The sequence below is a fragment of the Chenopodium quinoa genome, unplaced genomic scaffold (genome assembly GCF_001683475.1).
Source record: "Chenopodium quinoa cultivar QQ74 unplaced genomic scaffold, ASM168347v1, whole genome shotgun sequence".
Classification (NCBI taxonomy): domain Eukaryota; kingdom Viridiplantae; phylum Streptophyta; class Magnoliopsida; order Caryophyllales; family Amaranthaceae; genus Chenopodium; species Chenopodium quinoa.
In genome coordinates, this window is record NW_018744452.1 from 1,270 (window position 1) to 24,254 (window position 22,985).

General features: G+C 34.0%; 1 protein-coding gene and 2 pseudogenes across 1 annotated transcript; 2 read left to right on the forward strand and 1 right to left on the reverse strand.

Annotated features, from left to right (window-relative positions):
* The first annotated feature begins 217 nt into the window (after positions 1-217).
* Positions 218-1,336, forward strand: LOC110697016. The gene is made up of 5 exons (XM_021874349.1): positions 218-336; positions 442-687; positions 927-991; positions 1,092-1,148; positions 1,237-1,336. The coding sequence occupies exons 1-5, from the start codon at positions 322-324 to the stop codon at positions 1,334-1,336; spliced, it is 483 nt and encodes a 160-aa protein (XP_021730041.1). The 5' UTR covers positions 218-321.
* A 3,571-nt stretch (positions 1,337-4,907) lies between these two features.
* Positions 4,908-8,385, forward strand: LOC110697001 (annotated as a pseudogene).
* Positions 8,386-8,600: 215 nt separating this feature from the next.
* Positions 8,601-18,311, reverse strand: LOC110697000 (annotated as a pseudogene).
* Positions 18,312-22,985: the final 4,674 nt, after the last annotated feature.

Genomic DNA, 22,985 nt, shown 5'->3' on the forward strand with positions numbered 1-22,985 from the left:
GTGAGTGTGGAAAAACAATAGCAACTGTTGGGGGTTAGAACCTGGTACCCAACTAGGTAGTAAACATGTACACAAGTGTGCTTTGGGATGTGGGACATGTTTTATATGCCTGCTTTTGTAAATTCACATCCAAATAATTGAATGTCAAAGAATTACCTTATAAAAAATCGTGAATGCTTTTGAAGTAGAGGCCATTGTACAATTTCTATTGAGTTTTTCGTTAGTCTTTGATCAAGCTGTTTGTTTGTTTAAAATTAATTTTGAATTCTCTCTTGTCAGTGTGAGAAGGAATATCATGTTGGTTGCTTAAAGGATCATAATATGGCAGACCTTACGGTATGCATCCATCCAATAATATCATACACATCTTATGAATTATCTCCTCCTTTTCTTATCTGCAATTTGATTCAAGCTTGAGATGATGGTGTCATCATGGTTCAGGAATTGCCGGATGGGAAATGGTTTTGTAGCATGGATTGTAGAAGGGTTGAATCTTCTTTGCAGAATCTTCTGGTTCGAGGAGTTGAAAAGCTTCCTAAATCTCTTGTGGATATCATCCGGAAAAAGAACATGCACATTGGTTCTGATAGTGGATCTGATTTGGAAGTAAGCTGGAGACTTCTCAGTGGAAAGATTGCATCTCCTGAAACTAGACCTTTGCTCTCGCAGGCTGTAGCTATTTTCCATGTAAGGCTTTTAGGTGCCTTTATTAAAATTTTCTAGATTATTCTAATAATATTGTTCTGTGTTGACTTTATGTTTCATATGTGTACTTGTGTAATATGACTATGGAAAATTAATTGTATTCTATCTTCAAGAATGGAATTTTTGGGCTGCTTCTTTTTAAAATTTCAAATTGTATATGATTATGGCAATGATATATAGGTTTTTTTTTTAGTTCCTAAGCTCTTTTCTTCATCCTTCAGGAATCTTTTGCCCCAATCATTGATGTAGTGTCTGGACATGACCTTATACCTGCAATGGTTTACGGGTAGGCACTTTTCCCTTTTAAAATGAGTTCCTATTGCTGCTTTATGTGGGTATAACTTAACCTAACATGATTGCTTTTTTAATTCAATTCTTTGTGACAGGAGGAATGTGGGTGGCCAAGAATACGGAGGGATGTACTGTGCTGTGTTAACCGCCAAGTAAATAAGCTCTCTTCATTTTTCTATTCAAAACATTATGAAATTGTGACCTTTTGGCAACTTGACTTTTTTTCCTCACTAAGTGCAGCGAAGTGGTTGTATCAGCTGGAATATTCCGAATATTTGGTCCAGATGTTGCAGAGCTCCCGTTGGTCGCAACAAGCAGTGGTAATCATGGCAAAAAGTAGTCTACTGAGAGATAATGACTTATCTAAATTTTCTGTGGCCTTTGATATGGCATCACCTCCACTAGTAATGATATCCTTCCATTATATTTAGGGCCTGTTCTCTTCAGCTTAATTTCAGTTTAGTTCAGCTCAACTCAGCTCCGATCAGTTCAGTTACTAATTTCCTTCTCTCATAAACAATTCAGCTCCCTTCAGTTTAGTTCAGCTCCAATCAGTTCAGTTGAGTTCAGTAAATCAGAATAGGCCCTTGGGTTATTTTATTATTGATCTGTTGCTGGTTGACACTACAAGTTTAAGTATATTTAACTTTACCCCCACAATGTCCTACTAAATTTGAAATTTCAAAGTATCAATGAAGTAAAATACTTCATCTGTTTTATTCAGCCACGCTTGGTAATGCATTACTAATTAAACCATTAAATTGTTGCTAGTACACAATTATAGATTTTGATGGTCAAATATGCCTCGGCATGCATGAAAAGTGCTTGAGGGAGTTGTAAAGACTAGTCAGAGAAATTTAAGAAAAAAGTCCTTGGTGCTGCCTAAAGTAAACACATATGAGAGACTAGGGAAGGTATGGGGGTCTAGATCAAATGGTCAGAATAACCTTAAGTTGGATTACGGTTTAGAAGTGGTATCATCAAGGGCCCTGTTCTTGGTACATATTAGGCCCTGTTTCTCATGTCTTATCACTTTTTCATTATTCTAAAAATCAACTTCTCTTATTGATACACTTGAGCATATTAGGCCCTGTTTCTCATGTCTTATCTCTTTTTCATTATTCTAAAAATCAACTTCTCTTATTGATACACTTGAGCATAAGGTTGCCGTGAACCATAATAAGCATCACTTTTTGCATCCTACACTCTTGGCTCTTATTACAATTTATCCTAACCCACTTTTTACAAGTTTGCTCCTCCTATGGGTCTTCTGTATCCTCATCTTTATTCTTTAATACATGCTATCTCTGGAGACATTGTCAACTTAATTTCACCTTAATTTATCAACTGCCTTATATAAACTATATATTATTTGGTTGCTTCCAACTCCAGTAAAAAGTGTGGTATTTTCACCTTCACAAGTTAGGCATTTCCTGATAAAGTGATTAGGCATTTTAAATGTTCATAAAACCTTCTTGTAGGGTTATTTTCAAACACTATTTGCTTGCATCGAGAGACCTCTTGGCGTTCCTTAAAGTTAAGACCATAGTGCTTCCAGCAGCAGAGGAGGCAGGATCTATATGGACAGATCGTTTTGGTTTCACAAAAGATGACGCTTGACCAGGTAACACTTTTTGAATGTCTGCATTTTTTACCCCCAAAAACTTCTACTGTTTTGACATCAAATAACAATTACTTACTATTGCTTGCAGATTCGTGAGTTGAAGAGAAATTTTTTGGTCATTAGTACGTTTCCAGGGAACCTCTATGCTTCACAAGTTGGTTCCAGATTGCCGTGAATTCAAAAGTCTAGCTGATAGTTAGCTTGTAAATTAGCAGAACTTGGTAGAAGACCACATTTTGGGAATCCAATTTATCCATATACAGGCAGGGATTGCATTTTTCGTTGATTTCAGAGTAGATTTCCAGTTTTAGGATCTGTTTTTCTTCAAATTTATGCAGAAATGGTTTAATTATGGGCATATTCTGTATAATTTTTTTTTTTTTTATTATATATATATATATATATATATATTATATTTGTTTTTTGTTTCAACGGCAGCAAAAGCTCTGTAATTAATTATGCTTTCAGCTACTTAACAGTTAAAGGTCAGTTTTTACAGTAAAAGAGAAAAAGAAAGAAGAAAGGAGGGTAGAGGGAGAGCTGATGGGTGGGTTGTATTATTGTTTAATCTCCTGGATTGTGAATGGAGTTGTTTTATCTCCTTCAGTTTTAAAATAGTGCAAAAATTTTGTTCAGCTGCTCAGCAATTTTTGAGCCTATGATAAAGTTGTGTTTTGCTGTGCAAAAAGCTGATAACTGTTGCATGGGTCAACTGATTTATTTTTTGAGTATGGTTCATGATGTGTAATTGCGTATATGTCCTGTTCTACTTTTATACGTAGTACTTTAAAACATAACTGTATGTCTGTATTCACGTATTTGTATGTTTTACATAAAAATACAAAAAAATTAGTGCTTGAAAATTATACGTTGTAATGCATCAAACAAGTATGACGACTAAATTTTTCTTTATAAATTTTTGGGAAAATTGATTTCATTTGTAATCAGACAATAAAAAAAGAAACATAAATTGGTGGGTACAAATTTCTTATACTGTTGATAATTTAAGTAAGCTAGCGTAGGTTGTAAATATAAGTACTAAGGGTCTGTTCTGTTGCTTATTTCCAGTTCTGTTCAGCTCCAATCAGTTCAGTTCATTTCCTAATTTCCTTCTCTTATAAAATATTCAGTTTAACTCTAATCAGTTCAGATATTTTAGTTTAGTAAATTAGAACAAGTTCTAAGTATGAGCTAGTTTTTCCCTCAAAGTATTGCCAGTTAAGATTTACATTAAGATCCAATTCTATTATTTTTGTTTATTACCACTTACTAATCAGGACGTCAAGAACTTAGTTGTCATAATTGTAGAGAAAAAATGCATTTACTTATAGCACACATTATTTGGAGTGAAGCAGGGAGGCGGGGATTCGCTCATACGACGAAGATACTCCGTTGTACTGTGGCCTCTATGCGCATGCATGGAGTTACGTCTAGAGATTGCATCTACCTTTTTGGTGATTGATTTTAGGTGTGTAGGGGTGCCACACTGCTACTTGTGCTAATGTGTTACTTCAATTCAATGGATAGGTGAGTTAGGGTGAGAGTGGGAGTTTGGGGTTGGTGGGTTGGGGGGAGGGGGGGATGCTTGTGATGTATTACATGCATGGGATCAAGGCTATGGAGTAAGTTGGCAAAAAGTAGCTTAGGGTGATGATGGAAGGTGGTGGAAATTTCACAATGAAGTTTAACCAATTTGTTACGGAGTATTTCATTATTGAAATTCGATTCAAACATGTCAAAATCAGGCTACACGCCAATCAATTTAACATCGAATAATGATATGTTCAATTCACCTTATTTACTTATTCGAACTCATTATCTTATCTAAATTTACTTAATCTTATTTGAACTTATAAGACCGAAAAAGGTGAACAAAACCGGTCCTAATTTTAGTAATTTGAATTGGGTCAAAACATATTGGCCGGTGCTATGATATCCCTTTTAAGCTAAATTACTACAATGTTATAAAAACCAATAATTAGTTCAAATACCATCAAAATCAAATAGATTGAATTACCACCATATTTTGAGAAGAAGTCAAAATGTACTTGCTGAGAATGACACCCATACGCATGTAGCACCTTTCATCATTCTCCCTTTCTGTTGTTTAGCGTATCCATCTTCCAATCTTGTTTGCTGCCCATTACCCTTTTTCCTACCCTCTTTACTTTCAAGCAAGAAAAGATAAATGTCTTATTAATCTATATACTATTTCATTATTTATTATAAATAATAATAGTAATTCACTATTGCATGAATTCATTTCTTTTACGCTAATCACCCTACACTACTCCTCACAAAGTCATCACATGATCACATATTATATAAGAAATAGTCACTTCCCTTCATGACTTCATCATCTTTAACCCGTAAACGAGCCGAGCTTTAGTCATGAAACTCAAAACCATCTCTTGGTTTTGGCTCTTAGCCTTTGTCATTGCACTTCTTTCTATTGCATTCACCCTTTTTATGAACTCTTCATCCTCTATTTCACCCTTGTTATTAAACAAGCGCGTACTTTTGATGACTTCCTAGGCATTTTTAAGGAATTTGGTGACCGTGTTTGGAGAAGACATCACCACCATGACCAACACGACCACCAACCCGAAAGAGCCACACGAGTCGTGTGGTGAGTCAAAATGGGGGTCTAGGTTGCCGTCTTTATACCGTGTTTCTCTTACTTTAACGGTAGATTTCCATGGTTATGGCAATTTTAGTAGTGTACAAAAAGCAATTGATGCTGTGCCAGATTCTAGCTCTTCTTATACTCTCATCATTGTAGACTCCGGCATATACAGGTTAGTCCAAAGCTTAATTATGTACTCGGCATTCCTCATTTTTTTTTGTTTTTATTATTTTTTATTACTTACAACACATTGACTTTTACATTATTTACATACCCTATTTTGACTGAATTTAGTGATTTATAGTTAATGGAAAACATAGTTATGCGAGATCCCATTAGATTTATATCGGTTAATGCTTTTATAATATACAATTTTTGTAATATTTACTTATTAGTAATTAAAAATATATATTTATGATTGAATTAATGCATTAGTAAGGTCCTGTTCACTTCACCTTATATTAAGTAAAAATAATTCAAGTTCAGCAAAAACAAGTTCAGTTCATTAAAAAATAATTTCAGTTCAATAAAATTAGTCTAGTTCAGTAAAATTCATATTCCTTAAAGAAGAATTATAATAGAAAATCTGTAAAAAATAACTTCAGTTTATCAAAAATAATTTCAGTTCAGTAAAATTAATTTAAGTTCAGTTTAAATAAGTGGGGAATGGAAATGTTGCATATAAAACAAAAAATATAAATTGAAATGATAGATAAATGAAATTTAATTAAGAGCCATGTAGCTAATGACCTAGGTCAAAGTATAATACTATCTCCGTTTTATTCTATTACAACAATTTGACATAAAGTGTGAGAAGAAATAATTTAATCATTGCAAAGTAGTAGTTTATAATATATATATATATATATATATATATATATATATATATATATATATATATATTTATTTATTTATTTTGTTGGAGCTTAGAGTTGGATGAGTTAATTGCGTGCATGATATCTACGTATGATGGCAGGGAGAAGGTGACGATTAATGCTAACAAAACCAACTTGATAATCCAAGGTAAAGGTTATGAAAACACAATAATTTCATGGAATGACACTTCGAAATCGACCGGCGGTACAGCCTCTAGTGCCTCAGTCACCATTTTTAGTCCTGGATTTACAGCTTACAACATCAGCTTTCAGGTAAATACATAATTTGGGCATGCACTTATATTGAGATTTAGCAACCCTAGCTAATAACTATATTAACAAAGTTTTATAATTTTGAATTCTGAATTAAACGTGTCTTAAGAAAATGATGACTTGTTGAGAGCAAATGACCAATGATAAACTTCATTTTACCCAATATCCGTCCATATAAAGAAGCAATGTAAATAGGGACACAAGTCAACCTTGTCAGATAAAGAGTTATAAATAAGTTTTATTAATTCACTAAGGTGTATGCATTTAGACACTTTATATCGTGTAAACTTGAAATTCTTATCATTTCTAATTTCCTACAAGAAGGTAAACAAAGAATTTGTTGTGGTAAGGAAAACGGTGGATAATATTAGTATCCACTATTTTGTTCCATGACCCCTAGGACTCTTCATTAGCATTATACACATATCTTTAAATGGTATGGACTTTATATGAGTACGAATTCATGCATCACTCAGTGGTTATACCAGACATAGGCTTATAATTTTTTTGAAAAAAACGAATATGTGACAGTCAAAGTGTAACACTCAAGAATATAAAGAGAATAAACAAACCTGTAATTTGGAGACCGTGAAAAAGCAAATTGTGCAAACAGTTTAAAGCGGAGAGAGAATTTATAGTGTTTTGCATGCAATAGAAAATTATATTTTACTTTGTTATAACGAACATTGGGTGTTTGAGAAAAGAATACAGCACCTCAACCATCTCCAGGAGATGAAGGAGGGCAAGGAGTGGCACTAAAAATATCAAGTGATGAAGCTGCCTTTTATGGTTGTGGATTTTATGGGTCTCAAGACACACTTAATGATGATCGTGGCAGGCATTACTTCAAGGATTGCTTCATTCAAGGTTCTATTGATTTCATTTTTTGGAGAAGCTAGATCACTCTACGAGGTTATCGTAAACTCCATACTCTTCTAAATGTTGTTCTTACTTTAATAGTAGTCAAGCAGTGTCACAAAAAATAAAAAATATATATATATATATATATTTAGAGACGAAGGGAATATATGTTTGTGGTTTTAGTTAATATATTCACAAGGTAACAAATAATGAGACAAGGTTATTGAAATAAAATGGTTGTATTTTCATTGTAGAATTGCACAATTAACTCGATAGCTGGGAATGCACAAGGGGTGGATGGATCAATAACGGCACACGGGAGACAATCACAAGATGAAAACACAGGATTCTCCTTTGTGAATTGCAACATTGGTGGAAGTGGTAAAATTTGGCTTGGTAGAGCTTGGGGACCCTATTCAACAGTTGTGTTTTTCCAAGACATACATGTCCGAGGTTGTTTCTCCTGATGGATGGAATGATTGGAGAGATCCCTCTAGAGACTCGTACGTAAATTCTCTCTTTTAAACTTTTTTCCGGAAACATACAATAAGGATACGATAAGAGAAGTAAAGTTTAATTTTAATGAATGAATAAAGATAAATGCAAACATCAAAAAATAAAGATAAATGCAATATATTTCCTCTGTTTCTAATTGATCTCAACACTTACTATTTACACGAAGTAAATGTACACGCGTTAAGAACTTATAGCAAGGGACTAAAGTGAGAAGTGTCGAGATCAAATAGAAGATGTTTTCTAACGATTATTATGTGATTGTAACAGGACTGTTTTCTTCGGAGAATATGAATGCACGGGTCCAGGAGCAAGCTACGCAAATAGGGTTTCTTATAGTAAGCAACTTAACCAAAATGAGGCAGCATCATATTTGGATGTATCATATATTGATGGAAAAGATTGGCTTCTTCCTCAGCAAAAACTTTCATTCTACTCAATAGACAGCAACAAAGATGCTGAATCTTTGTAGAATTCATATATCATAACAAATTTTACATCTCGTACTCCGTATTTATCTTACAAACATACTAGAGGTATACTGTTTTTGGTGGAGATAATTGGATGTATGAACTCGTTCCTATTGTGTTAAGGGTTACATTCAGTTCTTTGACTGGGTTTTAACGGACGATTTCAAGGTAAAACTGTAAGTACGGTCTTTAAATTTTAATAAAACTAGCAGAATATGCAGAACCTTGTTATTTTCCAGCATTGTAATGAAGAGAGAAAAAAAAATGGAGAAGGAAGAATAATTGGAGCAACTGACATTGGAGGAAGAGGAAGTGTACAGAGTGAGGAAAACAGGGGAGTTAAAAAATTGACTTCTTCAGCGGAAAAGAAAATTATAAAGTGCTATTAATTTGATAAAATTAATTAATTAAGGTGATAATTCACATAAAGAATGTAAACTAAGGTACATTTTGACAAGTTTACCTTAAAACAAACATGAAATTTTGAATCACAAGATCCTCACTTATTAACAAAAAATCCCTATTGGAAATTCTTTGTTGTATGAAAGGCAGAGAAGAGCAAGAGAAGACCGAACTTGACCACCAAAACTCATTTCAATCGATGAAAAATTATTGCTTCATCAATTGACGAATGACATATGGAAGGATTCCACCATGGTCGAAATAGGCGAGCTCAACCTACAAAACAATTTCATACAAATATTATTTCAGAATTTAGCCAAGCACTGAAACAAAACAATCGAATTTTAATTAAAGGATGTTCATAATAATCACCTCTGTGTCGAAGCGGATGGTGCAAAACAAAGGACTTTCCATTGTCAGTTTTTACAGTGACATCTTGTCCCGGTCTAATCTCGCTAACTTTTGAAGGGAGGTCAATTGTGTATCTCTCGTGACCGGTTAGTCCTAATGTTTCGGCATCTTCACCAGCCTTGAAGCATAGAGGGATAACACCCATACCTACAAGATTACTTCGGTGGATCCTCTCAAAACTCTTAGAGATCACTGCTTTCACACCCTGTAATCACATTATTTATTCTCCATTATTAGGCATCTTCATACAAACAAGAGCAAAGAAACCTAATACACATTTAAAATCCACTTACCTGTAACATTGGACCTTTGGCAGCCCAATCCCTAGAGCTACCACTTCCATACTCAGCACCGGCTATGACAATGGTTTCATGACCAGCCTCCTTGTACCTCTGCAATTATGATTGAAATTGAATGCATTAAGTCTCATGCAATTAACTTTCCTTACTAACAAAACTAACAAGTCAACATAAGTATCATTTTAAAAGCAATAGAAAAGAGATTTAGTTTTTACCATAGCAGCATCAAAAACATACAACTTATCCCCAGTTGGAATGTGAATTGTTTTTGGACCCACTTCTCCATTCAAGAGCTTGTTTACAATGCGAATGTTTGCAAAGGTACCCCTTGCCATCATTTCATCATTGCCTCTACGGCTACCATATGAGTTGAAATCTTTGCGATCAACCCCACGTTCAAGTAGAAACTTGGCTGCAGGACTATCCTTGTGGATGCTCCCCGCCGGTGAGATATGATCGGTAGTTATACTGTCACCGACATTAAGAAGACAATAGGCATCCTTTACTCCAAAAGGTCCAGGTGGATCCAAGCTCATATTCTTGAAATATGGGGGTTCATGTATGTATGTGGAGTTTGAATCCCACTTATAGAGGGTGCCAACAGGAACTTCAAGAGAGTTCCACATGGGTTCCCCTTAGTGATAGCTTCATAGGTACTTTTGAACATGTCAGGCAATACACTTGATTGCACAACCTACACCAGCATAAAGAGCATTAAATTTCATTTCTCATCATTGAAAACAGTTACTATAGAGCATATTACAAAGGCCATACCTGAGCTATCTCATCATTGCTGGGCCAAATGTCTCTGAAGTAAACACTCTTCCCATCCTTCCCAGTACCAATAGGTTCTTTATCGAAATCAATATCAACCTATAAAATGCAAGATTATTGGGGTTAATTGATATTTTTTTAACTTTGTGTCCCTTACAATAAAATAAAATAATTGATCTGACGATGAAAGAAATGACAGAAGAAGAAAAGAGAAAAATAGTTATTTCATTGAATTATGTGTTACTTTATTGGTTCTGCCCTTCATAAAATGAATTATAAGCAGTTGGAATTCTTAATCATATTTTTGTTTCACATGCACAGATAAGTGGAAGACTGTCCCAGACGAGAAAACCTACAATGGTAAAAAGCTACACACTCCTACAAACTATATACCCACAAAACATAACACATGATCTGGACAGGACATTAAAGAAACCCAAATTAAAGATGCCTAAGAAGTACGAGTCCATGACAGCAGTGACTGCTGTATTCAGACCCATTCTACACGAGTTGTCCCAAAAAATCCCCTGGGAGAGGCACTAAAACCACTCATTGATGTAATCACCGTCAGAAGCAATACATTTATTATAGAACCAATATCCATCCACAAGAATCCTAGACACATCTTTATAATCCAATTCACCCAAAGTTGTATCCAGATAGCAAAATGTGTTAAATTTTCTTCACCTCTATATATTCCTTCAGGGTTGTAGGGTTGTTCCTCAAAATCACCATTTAATCCAGAAACTCAAGTGCGGCAACAGAAACATATATAACAAGAATACCATCCATTCATCCAACCCTTAGTTTTACCCCCCAGCAAAACAAATTCTTTTAATACTTTACACGGCCTTGAAATTAAAAACTCTAAAAGAACTAGATATTTAATAAGTATTAAATAATTATGCAGTTCCACAATTCAACAAACCTTCAATTTTGTTCAACCTCAAGAAAATGAGGAATTAATGCATTATCAAATACACAACTAAAAATAAGATAAACTTAAACCATAAACAATCTGAGCTCATCCCTGCATCTGTGTCCAGGTGTATTTTAACTATCATAAACAACCATTGAATCTAGATACCATGCATATCCCAAGGCAGTTGTGTACTTACAGTTCCAGCCAATGCATAAGCAACAACCAACGGAGGAGAAGCAAGATAGTTGGCTCGTGTCAAAGGATGAACACGCCCTTCAAAATTACGGTTACCAGAAAGCACAGCTGCTGCAACAATGTCTGTATAAACGAACCAGGCACACAATACACCATGGTGGATTAGAAGCATTTCTTAGTTGTTAGAAAGTAGCCCTAATACGAGCATTCAAGTTAATGCAATGCATGATATAATAATATGGCATCACAAACAAGACATAGACTACACAAATGGCAGCGTCACTGAAAATTCACCATCAACTACTGTATATAAGCATGTTTACTACTTTTTTTACATTTTAAAGACTATATGTAGCTCTGTGGATTTCAGAGTGATCTCAAGCAGACTTGTAACAAATATCAAGAAATAGAAAAGAGACTGAAATAAGAGAGCAAAAATATTACAAAAACCAAAAATCAAGCCAACTATTTTTACTTAGAACAATATTTGGATTACATCAAAGAAGTTTATGCTAGAAAGTATCTAAACAGAATAACAGACAGAGCTAAAGCATAATTAACACACACAATGGACATACCATTCTCAGAGATAGCTGCAGAAACAGATTCATGTAGATCACCAGAGTTTCCAATACAAGTTGTGCAACCATAACCAACAATGCTGAAGCCCTGTTGATCCAAGTATTTCTGCAGACCACTATATAAAGCACAAACCGAAAAATAAATGATCCATAAACAAGCATTTTGATTAATTTTATTGAAAAATTATGTCATCAATATATGAAAAAAACCATTACCTCTTTTCCAGATATTTTGTAACTACTCCAGATCCAGGAGCCAGACTGGTTTTAACCCAGGGCTTGACCTGATGACAAAATTATTATATAATTGGCTGAAAAGGATGATAAAAAAAAGCAAAACAATCCACCAAATAGTATGTTACATATGACTTAAAATCTAGTACAATGGCAAAGGGTCAACTTCAAATGCACATATCTCTCAATCCAGAAGTGATCTTGAGGCTCAAGATATTATGTTAAATATGACTTAAAATCTAGTACAATATATAAAACAAAATCACCTCAAGATCACTTCTGGATTGAGAGATATGTGCATTTGAAGTTGACCCTTTGCCATTGTACTAGATTTTAAGTCATATTTAACATACTATTTGGATTGAGAGATATGTGCATATCTCTCAATCCAGAAGTGATCTTGAGGTGATTTTAACATACCAGATTTTAAAAAGCAAAATCCTCAAATTCAGAGCTTGGTAACATATAAAATCTATAGTCACTAGAACCACCTATCCTATTCACAACAGTCTACAATTTACTTCATTGGTAAAACATTTAACAAGTAGGAATGTAATTGTGTTACAAGATTAATTAGTTTTTATATGTAAAAATAAATATTATTTAAGGAACTTGTTCAATTCATTCAACCGACCACCTTTCAAAAGGCAATCAACCAAGGAATTTACAGAAACATGTCACGGAATTGTTAATGCGTCATCATTCGAATCCTAAGAGCAAGACATAAAACATGATCATAAGAGGCAAGTTAACTAACCTCTAAACCCAACTCAGTAGCTTTCTTTGCGACCAAAGCAGCACCCAACATAACACTTGGGTTTGATGTGTTTGTGCAACTTGTTATTGCTGCTATAACAACACTACCATGCTTCAATTCAGCAGTCTGGCCATTGAACGAAAATTTAACAGTTTTATCCTGCTCTTCTTTGGGAATAGCAAATCCCTACAAGATAACAATGTGATAGGTAATGAATTAACACCAAATGAGAGCCCATAATAACAATATATACAAGAGAGGAATAGTGAAATGAATTTAAAAAAACAAGTAAACAAAATTAAGCAGATGGTTTTACCTTAAACCCAACTTTATTGTTAAGACACCCATGCCAATCAGCCTTCATTTCCTTTAGAGGAACGCGGTCATGTGGCCTATCAGTAACGGGTCACGTCAGCACCATACTATAGATCCAATGGAAATATTTATAAGAAACGTACCGTTTTGGTCCTGATATGCATGGCTCAACATCTGCTAAATCCAACTGAAGATATGATGAATAAACTCTTTCTTGTTGAGGCTGATACAGGAATAATTTTGTTTATATTAGAACATATATGCCAACATTACAGCTAAATGGTAAAGCTAAAAAGTTTGACAAGTTTCAACCTCACTATAGTCAACAAACATTTTGTTTGCCCGTAAATATTGCTCGATCATAGCAACCTGTAAGTAAGGAAACACAAAATTTAGTGATGGTCAACTTGATGTAAAAACTCATAAAGCTTTTAAAATACAGAAAAGAAAAAAAAAGAAAAAAAAGAAAAGAAAGAAATAGATAAGGCATATGTTGTAACTCACAGTCTCATCACTTCTTCCAGTCAATTTTAGGTACTCCAAAGTAACATGATCCACAGGGAAGAAACCCATAGTTGCTCCATATTCAGGAGACATGTTGGCAATAGTAGCCCTGTCAGCAAGTGACAACTGACCGACTCCCTCTCCTGTAAGTGCAAGAAGAAACATAAACTTCTGCAATGACCCTACTAATCAAATAACCACCCTCCACACCTCCACATGTAACCATCCACCAACTTACCATGAAACTCTACAAACTTGCCAACAACACCATGCTTCCTCAACATTTGGGTTGCTGTCAAAACCAGATCTGTGGCTGTAACACCATCACGTAGTTTACCAGTCATCTTGAATCCAACAACACCGGGTAAAACCATGCTCATGGGCTGTACAATCAAACTCACATGGTGTTAGGGAGTAAGAAATCCAAAACCTCTTTCATAATGACTTATAAATATCAATTAAAAACAAAACAAAAGATGATCCATAGAACCTAGATACTTCTAACTTCTAAGATATCTTAGTATTAATACAAGGAATAGTAAAATAGCATGTATAACTTCTTTTTCTTTTCTACATTTAAATTTAGATCAGTTGTTTATGCCTTGTTTTACATGGGACTACACTTGGTTAAGCAATTCATCAAATAGAAAACTTGTATTACAGAGCAGAGAATAGTGAATACCAAAAGAAGTGGTGCAATAAAGAAACATTTTTTTTTTTTGTTTTTTATTTTAAAAAAAAAAAATTAAATTAAAAAAAAATGCCAAGCAACGTGACAAATTACAATTTAGACCACCCAAAAAAAAATCTACAAATTACAATTTAGACCACCCAAAATAAATCTAAGGTATTGTTTGGTTGAACAAAAACAAATGGAGGAATTGAATTGATACGAGTTTAGAAATAAGTGATTTGTAATAAAAAGTGGAAATGTAGGAAGTGCAAGTTAATGGGAATTTCCAATGCCCACAAACATGGGAATCAATTTACCAATCCCCTCCCCCCTTCCCCGCGATAACTCAAAATTCCCATGATTTGCAATAGCCTTCATAACCAAATAAGTTTAGTCAATTCCTAGGAAATTTGATGCGGGATTTTAATTCCAATGTCATACAAATGCCTATGGGAATGAAATTCAAAGTCAACCAAATAACACCTAATACCATACATATGCACAAAACCATATTAACCCCTTATTTCTATTTTATAATGTCACTTAAATCAAGCCATGTACTTTATTTCAGCCTTTCCAGCAACAACATTCACTGCAGCAAATTTTGCATTATGATGTAAAGCAGGAATATCTTATGAGCACCACCCACCTGGCCAAGCATAGTTGCCTCAGCTTCAATTCCTCCAACACCCCATCCAGCAACACCTAGCCCGTCAATCATGGTTGTGTGTGAATCGGTACCAACAACACTATCGGGATAAAGAAGTCCCTCGTTGTTGAAAACTACCCGTCCAAGATACTCCAGATTGACCTGTAATTTCATGAAAAGCACAGCTTGAATAGTTAACATAGTTTGCCCAAAAAAAAATCAAGCCCGAAACCAAGATTTCAAGGAAATTGAAAACATTATACCTTACTTCATAAACATATTGCCACTTGTATAAAATGTAGAGTCCTTTCGAGTTGGTAAAATTTTGGGTGTCAAAGAAAAATATAGGAACTTGAGTATAGGCAGTATAATTACCACTAATTACTTTGTTATAAGTTTTACAACAAACTAATCCCTCCTCTTTCAATATATAGTGCTTTTAACAGTTAGACTTTATTCTAGTCATCCAATTCAATAAGTAAACCTCGGGTGAACTAATAAAAATTATCCTATATTTCCTCATCTCACCATAATTGTGCTCATAAAAGTCACACGTTAAATAATGGGACAACAAAAAGAAATAACTAAAATCTATCATACTTAATGGAACGGGAGTAGGTGAAATCTCTATTTAATCAACCAAATCATAAAAGACTATCTTATTTGATCAAGAAAAGAAAAACACACCAGAGTCCAATATTAAAATAAAATAAAATAAATATAAAAAATAAACACCCTACCAACTCTATGGTCTCTCAGGAAGACCCAGGAGCATTCTATTTCAATGAATACTATTAAAGTATAAAAGCAAAGAGGAAAAAACAAAAGGACAACATGATTAAGCCAGTATGCTGCTACCAGTACATTAAAAATTATAATGTCCTACTAAACACTCTAGTAAGAATGATATAATTAAATACGAGTAAACATCAGCCCTTGCAAATGATCAAAATCCAGGAATTACTCTTACCTGGTGCACAATTCCAGAACCAGGTGGAACAACAAGCATGTTACGGAAAGCAGTTGATCCCCATTTTAAGAAACCAAACCTCTCTCCATTCCTCTTAAACTCAAGTTCCATATTTGCCTGGACTGCGTTTGCAGACCTTGCTACATCAACTTGAACTGAATGATCAATGACAAGATCCACAGGAACCTGCCATGCATAATAAGGAGACTAAAGTTAAGATTACAAGTATATGGTTCTTAAGAAAATGAAATGCGTACAAAGAAAGCAAAAATATTAGTTCAAAGCACGGAACATGGTAACACTCTTCCCTTTTGGCCATTTCTTTGTTGGGTTAGAGACATAATTAAAAAACAAGACTGCTATGATAAAACACAGTGAATGGCTTATAGTAGTATATTATACTGGGTCACAGCCACTGAAGTACTGAACTATAATTTTCAGGTTCATCATAAATACAGAAAAGGAAACGGACCAATGGGTTGATCTTGTTAGGGTCACTGTTAAGGTTCTTCATGGCATCCCTCATAGCAGCCAAATCAACCACAGCTGGCACTCCTGTGAAATCCTAGAAACAAAAACAAAGCTTAATGTATTTGTATATTGGTCACAAGTCTTCATACATACACCAATACAATACCCAGGCTTAGTAACGAAGTAAAAAACCTGTAAAAGGACACGCGCAGGCTTAAAGGGGATTTCAACTAGCTTAGGTGCTGAGTTTTCCCAGTCAATGATTTTCTCAACATCATCCTTTTTTACTTGAAAGCCATCACAGTTGCGAATGGCTGACTCCAAGAGGATCCGAATGGAGAAAGGTAACTTTTCTGCGATATAAAACAACCAAGTCAAAAGAAAATTGTTAATTTAACCAAGTAAGCATTTAGTCAAAGTCATAGACTATACCAACAGAGTTCTAATAACCAAACTTACCAACTCTAGGATCATTAAGACCTGGAAGACTGTAATACTTTCCAAATTCACCACCACCCGATTTGGGTAGACTGGTGAAGATTCCCTTGTAAGGATGCTCAGAAGCTGAAGAATTGTAGAATCAAAAGATTAGAAGGTTATTATTATCAGTACTGTTTAAAGGTTATTCAGTTCAATTTATTTCATTGCTTATATTGCATAACCTTTAATGGTTACTCCGTATTTAGTTTCATTCAGTACTTTTGATTTGAAAAAAATATCAAAATCTTGAAAATCCACAAATTCATTGCAGCAATTCAACAAGTTGATTCCCACATCATATGGTGAGTCAATAATTTAATCAAAATTGAAGTCCAGATACTAAAACGCTGTGAAACCCGCAATTTAAAAGCTACACTCGGTTGTATATTGGGATTAAAAACAACATTGTCTTGGTTATTCAAAAATGACTTTCTTTATAAACAAGTCAAAGATTTGCTATACTTTATGGTTAGAGATTCTTGTTTATTTAGGAATAATACTCCATAGCATAGAAGGCACAAACATTATTCTAAAAGCACATAACTTTTTTTTTTTTTTGACAATAAAAGCACATAACTTTATTATACAAGCAATTTGTGATAAATAAAAGCACTACAATCGGAACTTAATAATAGCATAAAAGGCACAAACATCATTATAAAAGCATGTAACACTATAATATATACATTTTCAAAAAAAAATAAATAAATAAATAAATAAAATAAAATCACTTTATAACATCATTGTCATTGCATCCGATTGCATCTAAATCTACGTACAACCGGGTGTATCATCTACCAATAGGCAAAACCAAAAGGTTTTTGAATCTTTTGATCATTCTTAAAGAGCATATTTCCATCAACATCAACTGATATTATATTATCGATGAATAAAAAGTCAATTACTTCAAATATAAACAATCCATAATTTGTAAAAAATCAATCTTACTTGTTTTTTAATCAACCCATATTATCAATAAATTAAGCTCAATCCATTAAAAATACGAGAAATAAACAACCCACGATTAATTTAATTCAATCTTACTTGTTTTCAGATTAAACCACAAACATTAAGTTAATAATTATAATATAAATAATCCAACAATCACAACATCGATTTAAATTTCCACAAAAATCACATTTAATAATTAAAAATTATACCCATAGTTGCGATCCTTCGTTGGAATCGTTCAATAGGAGTAGAAGAAGATCGCCAGTGAATCTAGCGGGAAGTAGATCGGAGACTCAATGAGAATCGGTAATCGGAAACTGGGTAAGATTAGGAGAAGAGGAGAGAGAAAGAGAATGAAAATGATGAAGCAAAATGAGCAGGTGTTATTCTTAGCAATGGGAAAATGAAAGACGTCTCTGTATCATATCATGACTTAAGTGATTCAATTCCACCTACTACCACTGCATTTATTTTTGAATTTCAACCTTAAATTGTGTATATCCCTTTTTTTTCTTTTCTTTTTTTTGGTGTTAAATGCAATAAACTGTGGCGTATATATCCATATATCGTTTTACTCCTTCGTGTTTTAATAAGTGTTACAGTTTGACCGACACATAGTTTTGTGCAATTTAATTAACTTAAATAAAATAAGAGGTAAATGGGATTGTTGGAGTATTAAAAAATTATAAAAGAAAGATAGTGGGGTTAATAGTTTATTGAAAAGTAATACTCCCTTCATTTTTAAGTACTTGCTATATTTCTCCATCTGCGGAGTTTTAGGAGAAATTGGAGAAACTAATAAAATATGGAGGTAGTGGTGTTAGTGGAAAAATAAAAAATTGTAAAAAAAAAAACAAAAAATAGTGGAGAAATTAGAGAAGAGAGAATATGAAATTAATAAAATATGATATTTGTTGGGTCCACTAGGTGAGAGAAATTAGTTAAATATTATAAAAACTTTCCAAATAAGGAAATGGAACAAGTATTTAAAAATAGTCGAAAAAGAAAAGTGGAGCACGTATTTAAAAACGGAGGGAGTACATGTGAGAGGAAAGATAGAACATAAAAAGTAGTAGTGGTTTTAGGTGGGGACCATGAGAAGAGAGAGATAATATATTTAAATGTAGTTTTTTGCCAATAAAGGAAGTGTAACACTTATTAAAACACGGTCAAATTTAGTAAGTGTAACATGTATTAAAAAACAGAGGGAGTATTACTTATATTTTAAAATATTCCGTTTTTTTTTGTCTCATTTTGACGAACTAGACCTCAACCTTCATGTTTTCTTTTTGTCCCATTTACGGGTGAAGTACTTAAAAGTAAGGGGGGGAGGATATAGGTTCCTCACCTCCAAATTCCACGGTTGGGAGGATTCAACCCAATGTGAATTCCTCACCAACTATATCAAGCCTTGCTCGGTGAGTTGATAAATCACATTTATATAGAGTTTATAGGCACAATTATGCTAGTTTTATAGTTGCTTTTTGAGTCTTTTATCGCTTTTTAGGCCGCAATTGCATAATTTGTCCTTTTTGTGCTCTATTGCGCTTCGTTTGTGTTTTTCTTAATGTTTCAGGTAGTTTCTATAACTATTTGGACGCTTTCAAAGTGGTTTTGGAAAAATCGAACAATGAAAGGATGAAAAGTCGATGGATTGAGGTTGTTCAATGAAGTATATATGTTTGTGCAATATTATTTTGAGATTTATATGCATGAGGAATGAATATAGCATCCATAAGGGTTGCTATGCACTTTTTGGAAATTAATTTAAGCTAGAAACGAAGGAAAACGATGGTCTACAAAGTGGAAAAACAGACCTTTGGTCACTCTTTTGATCATAACTTGAGTTTTACAGATCGGAATGAATCAATTCAAATTGCATTAGAAACTAGACTTGAAGATATTTCCATTTATAGGTCGCACGCCCCTATACAATTCCTAGATCTCAAGATACAAGCCTTTGAAGTTGACCTTGCGAAGCTGCCAATCCATCGCCCAGCCATCGGGCGATGGACGTGCTGTGCGATCGGCCGTGAGCTGCTGGTTGGGGCGATGGAAAACCAGCGGCCACTGGTCGAACTCCCCCTTGTGCAGCTCGTCCAACCATCGGCCACCCATCGCCCGATGGGTGGTGCGCGCATTTGATGATCGAGGAGTCCTATGTGGACTACAACTCTTAAATTCGACCAATCATTAAATTTCTTTTGTTATTTTTATTTTCCTATTTTATTTAGGTTTAGGATAATATAAATACTCAAGGGATATTATTTTTCCCCTATGCCTTTTATATCTTTTATTATTTTACGTTCTTTTAGTTTTCTCTCGAATCCTAGTTTCTCATGGCATTTCCATGGATTCTTCCATGGATGATTCTTGGGTTTATTATTTCAATTCATTGAGGTATTTTATTCTATTTTAATTATGTTTTATTCCTTAGATCTAGTTTTAATTATTTCTTCCACGTTTGAGTAGTTTATTTCTAGGGTTTGGGAATCCATGATTATATGACGAATCTTCATTGGTATTTTTAATATTTTGATTATTCATTTCTCTAATTGATAGTTTTTTATTGTTAATCTTGCAACTTGATCAATTGTTTGATTATTGTTAATAAGAGTTTGAATCGAAAGATCTTACTTTTAGAGACTTGCCTACAATTAGCAATTCTGATTATGTTAGCGACCGAACTACATATGTTGAATTGAGAGCGTTAAGACCTGACCGTAGGCTTAACAATTGCTCTAGATAATTGATTGATTGGATTGTTATTGATATTTGATAGATTTAGAACTATAAACATGGTGAACCATAACCCTAGGTCTTTTTATTAATTATTTTGTCCTTTTTTTAATTCAGAATATATTTTTATCCTAATTTCGTGACGTAGTTTAGTTTCTCCATACCTTAGAAGTTAGATTGAATAACCATCTCTCTGTGGATTCGACCCTACTTACCCTACTATATTGTTAGTTGGTTTTGTTAGGAATTTATTTTTGACAAGTGTACGACAACCTATCATGAGTATAACTTAAGCCTTGCTTGGTGAATTCCATCTTTATTTATTATAAGGTTGCAATTTTGAAACTTAGGGTCTGTTCTCTTCAGATTATTTTCAGTTCAGTTCTTAATTTCCTTTTCTCGTAAAATATTCAATTCAGTCAATTAGAAAAGGCTCTTAGGGTGCATTCTTTACTTAAATTTATTTAAACTAGCTAGCTTAGTTGATTAAAATCTTCAATGGTGATACTTAAGATCAAATCTCGTTTATATCATTACCGTAAATAGAATATATCCTTACTCGATCATCCAACCTAATATACTCAATCCGAAACCCAAACTCTATCCAAAATCACTTCACTTGATTTTGATTTGATTCAACTTAAACCACACTACAAGAAAATTGTCTTTTCGTAGCGATTATTTTGTAGCGATTGTACATTCGCTACAATATGCAAGTATATTTGTGAAATAATTAAGGAAATCGTATCATTTTACAATCGCCGTGGTTTTCCCATATAAAATCGATACGGAAAACTAATAATACATATCCACACTATTTTTTCACATTTATAAAATTATGAGAAATCGTATCATTTACAATCGCCACTAAATCCCAAAAATCGATACAAAAAACCTTTTCTACACTAGATATATAAATATTGTTTGATAAAGAATACATAAAATATATCATAGTTTATTGGTGAAACATTAAATATAAGAGTTTGAGTTGCATGTTTCGAATCTTGTAAAGATCATATGTATGATTTTTTTTGAAGAAAATGAGTTCAACATTTATAGCGATTATAATTGCTACAATAATCACCACGATTGAATGTAGTTTTTCGTATCGATTATTGAGGCCAACTCCAGCGATATTGAAAACCACTACTAAAGGCTAAGGCAACGGGGGATAAAGTATCGAATGACTATTCGTTGGGAAAGCTTTTTGTTGCAATTACAATCGATACTAAAAGTTAAAATAATCGCTACGAAAAAGACAATTTTTCTTGTAGTATCAACTTGATACAATAATAGTATTTCTAATGATTATTTTCTTAAATAAACACACTACGTATTAGTAATAGAAACGAAAATGACTTGATCCAATCCAAACCCAAAGTTAAGTCGAACGAGTCTTACCCAAAAATTGTCCAACTCGAAACCGATTCGAACAATTGAAGTTGGCAAATTTCACAAAAACATTTATTTCCCAAGATCAATTTCTTTTTTCTTTTATTGCATTTTCCCCAAATTGGTTCACAAACCCATGCAGCTAGGGGTGTTCAAAAATACCCGACCCGAGCGACCCGACCCGACGACCCGGTAAATTTCTGGCGGGTATTTTTTTATTTTTTTTTTCAAAATTTTCCAAGTCGGGTACCCGACCCAGTAAAAAAGATTTGTGACGGGTCGGGTCATGGGCCGTCGTATGTGCTAATCGGGTACCCGTTGACCCACTATTTTTTTTTATTTAAAATATATATGTACTGCTAGTAAAACCCTACGCTTTTATGTTCCCACTTCCCCTTTAGCAGCCGCCACACGCACTCTTTCCTCTCTCCGTCCTCCATCCCTTTCATCCCTCTCTCTGTCCTCCAATGCTTTCATAGTTTCATCCGCCCTCTCTCTCTCTCTCTCTCTCTCTCTCTCTCTCTCTCTCTCCTTCATCTTACTCACAGTCTCACATGGTCTTCAGCCACCGCGCGAGAGAATAATACCCTTCATCAACCCAGAAAATTGAAGCAACACAAGATCTCCTGCCGTCCACCGCAACGACAACCAGAAGTACAAGATCTACTGTTGTAAACAACATGATGGGTCCAAGTTCATTCAAATTTGATTTTGAAAGATGTTAATTTATAATTGTTAATGGTGTTTGCCCAAGTATGATAAAGTTTGCAACTTTGCAATTTCTTTAATCTTTTGGATTATAGGCTTGTATGATGTTTAATTTGTTGTAGTTTTTTTTTTAAATATAATTGATTATAAGTTTGTTCAGTATAACGACTATTTATAGTTTATACTATGATAAAGTTTATAAAACTCACTCACTCACATGAAAGTGATGAATGAAACTATCAAATCAAGTTTTTTTTACAGAAAGAATTGGTGGATTAATAATTTCGGGTACCCTATGACCCGACCCGGGAATTTTGGGT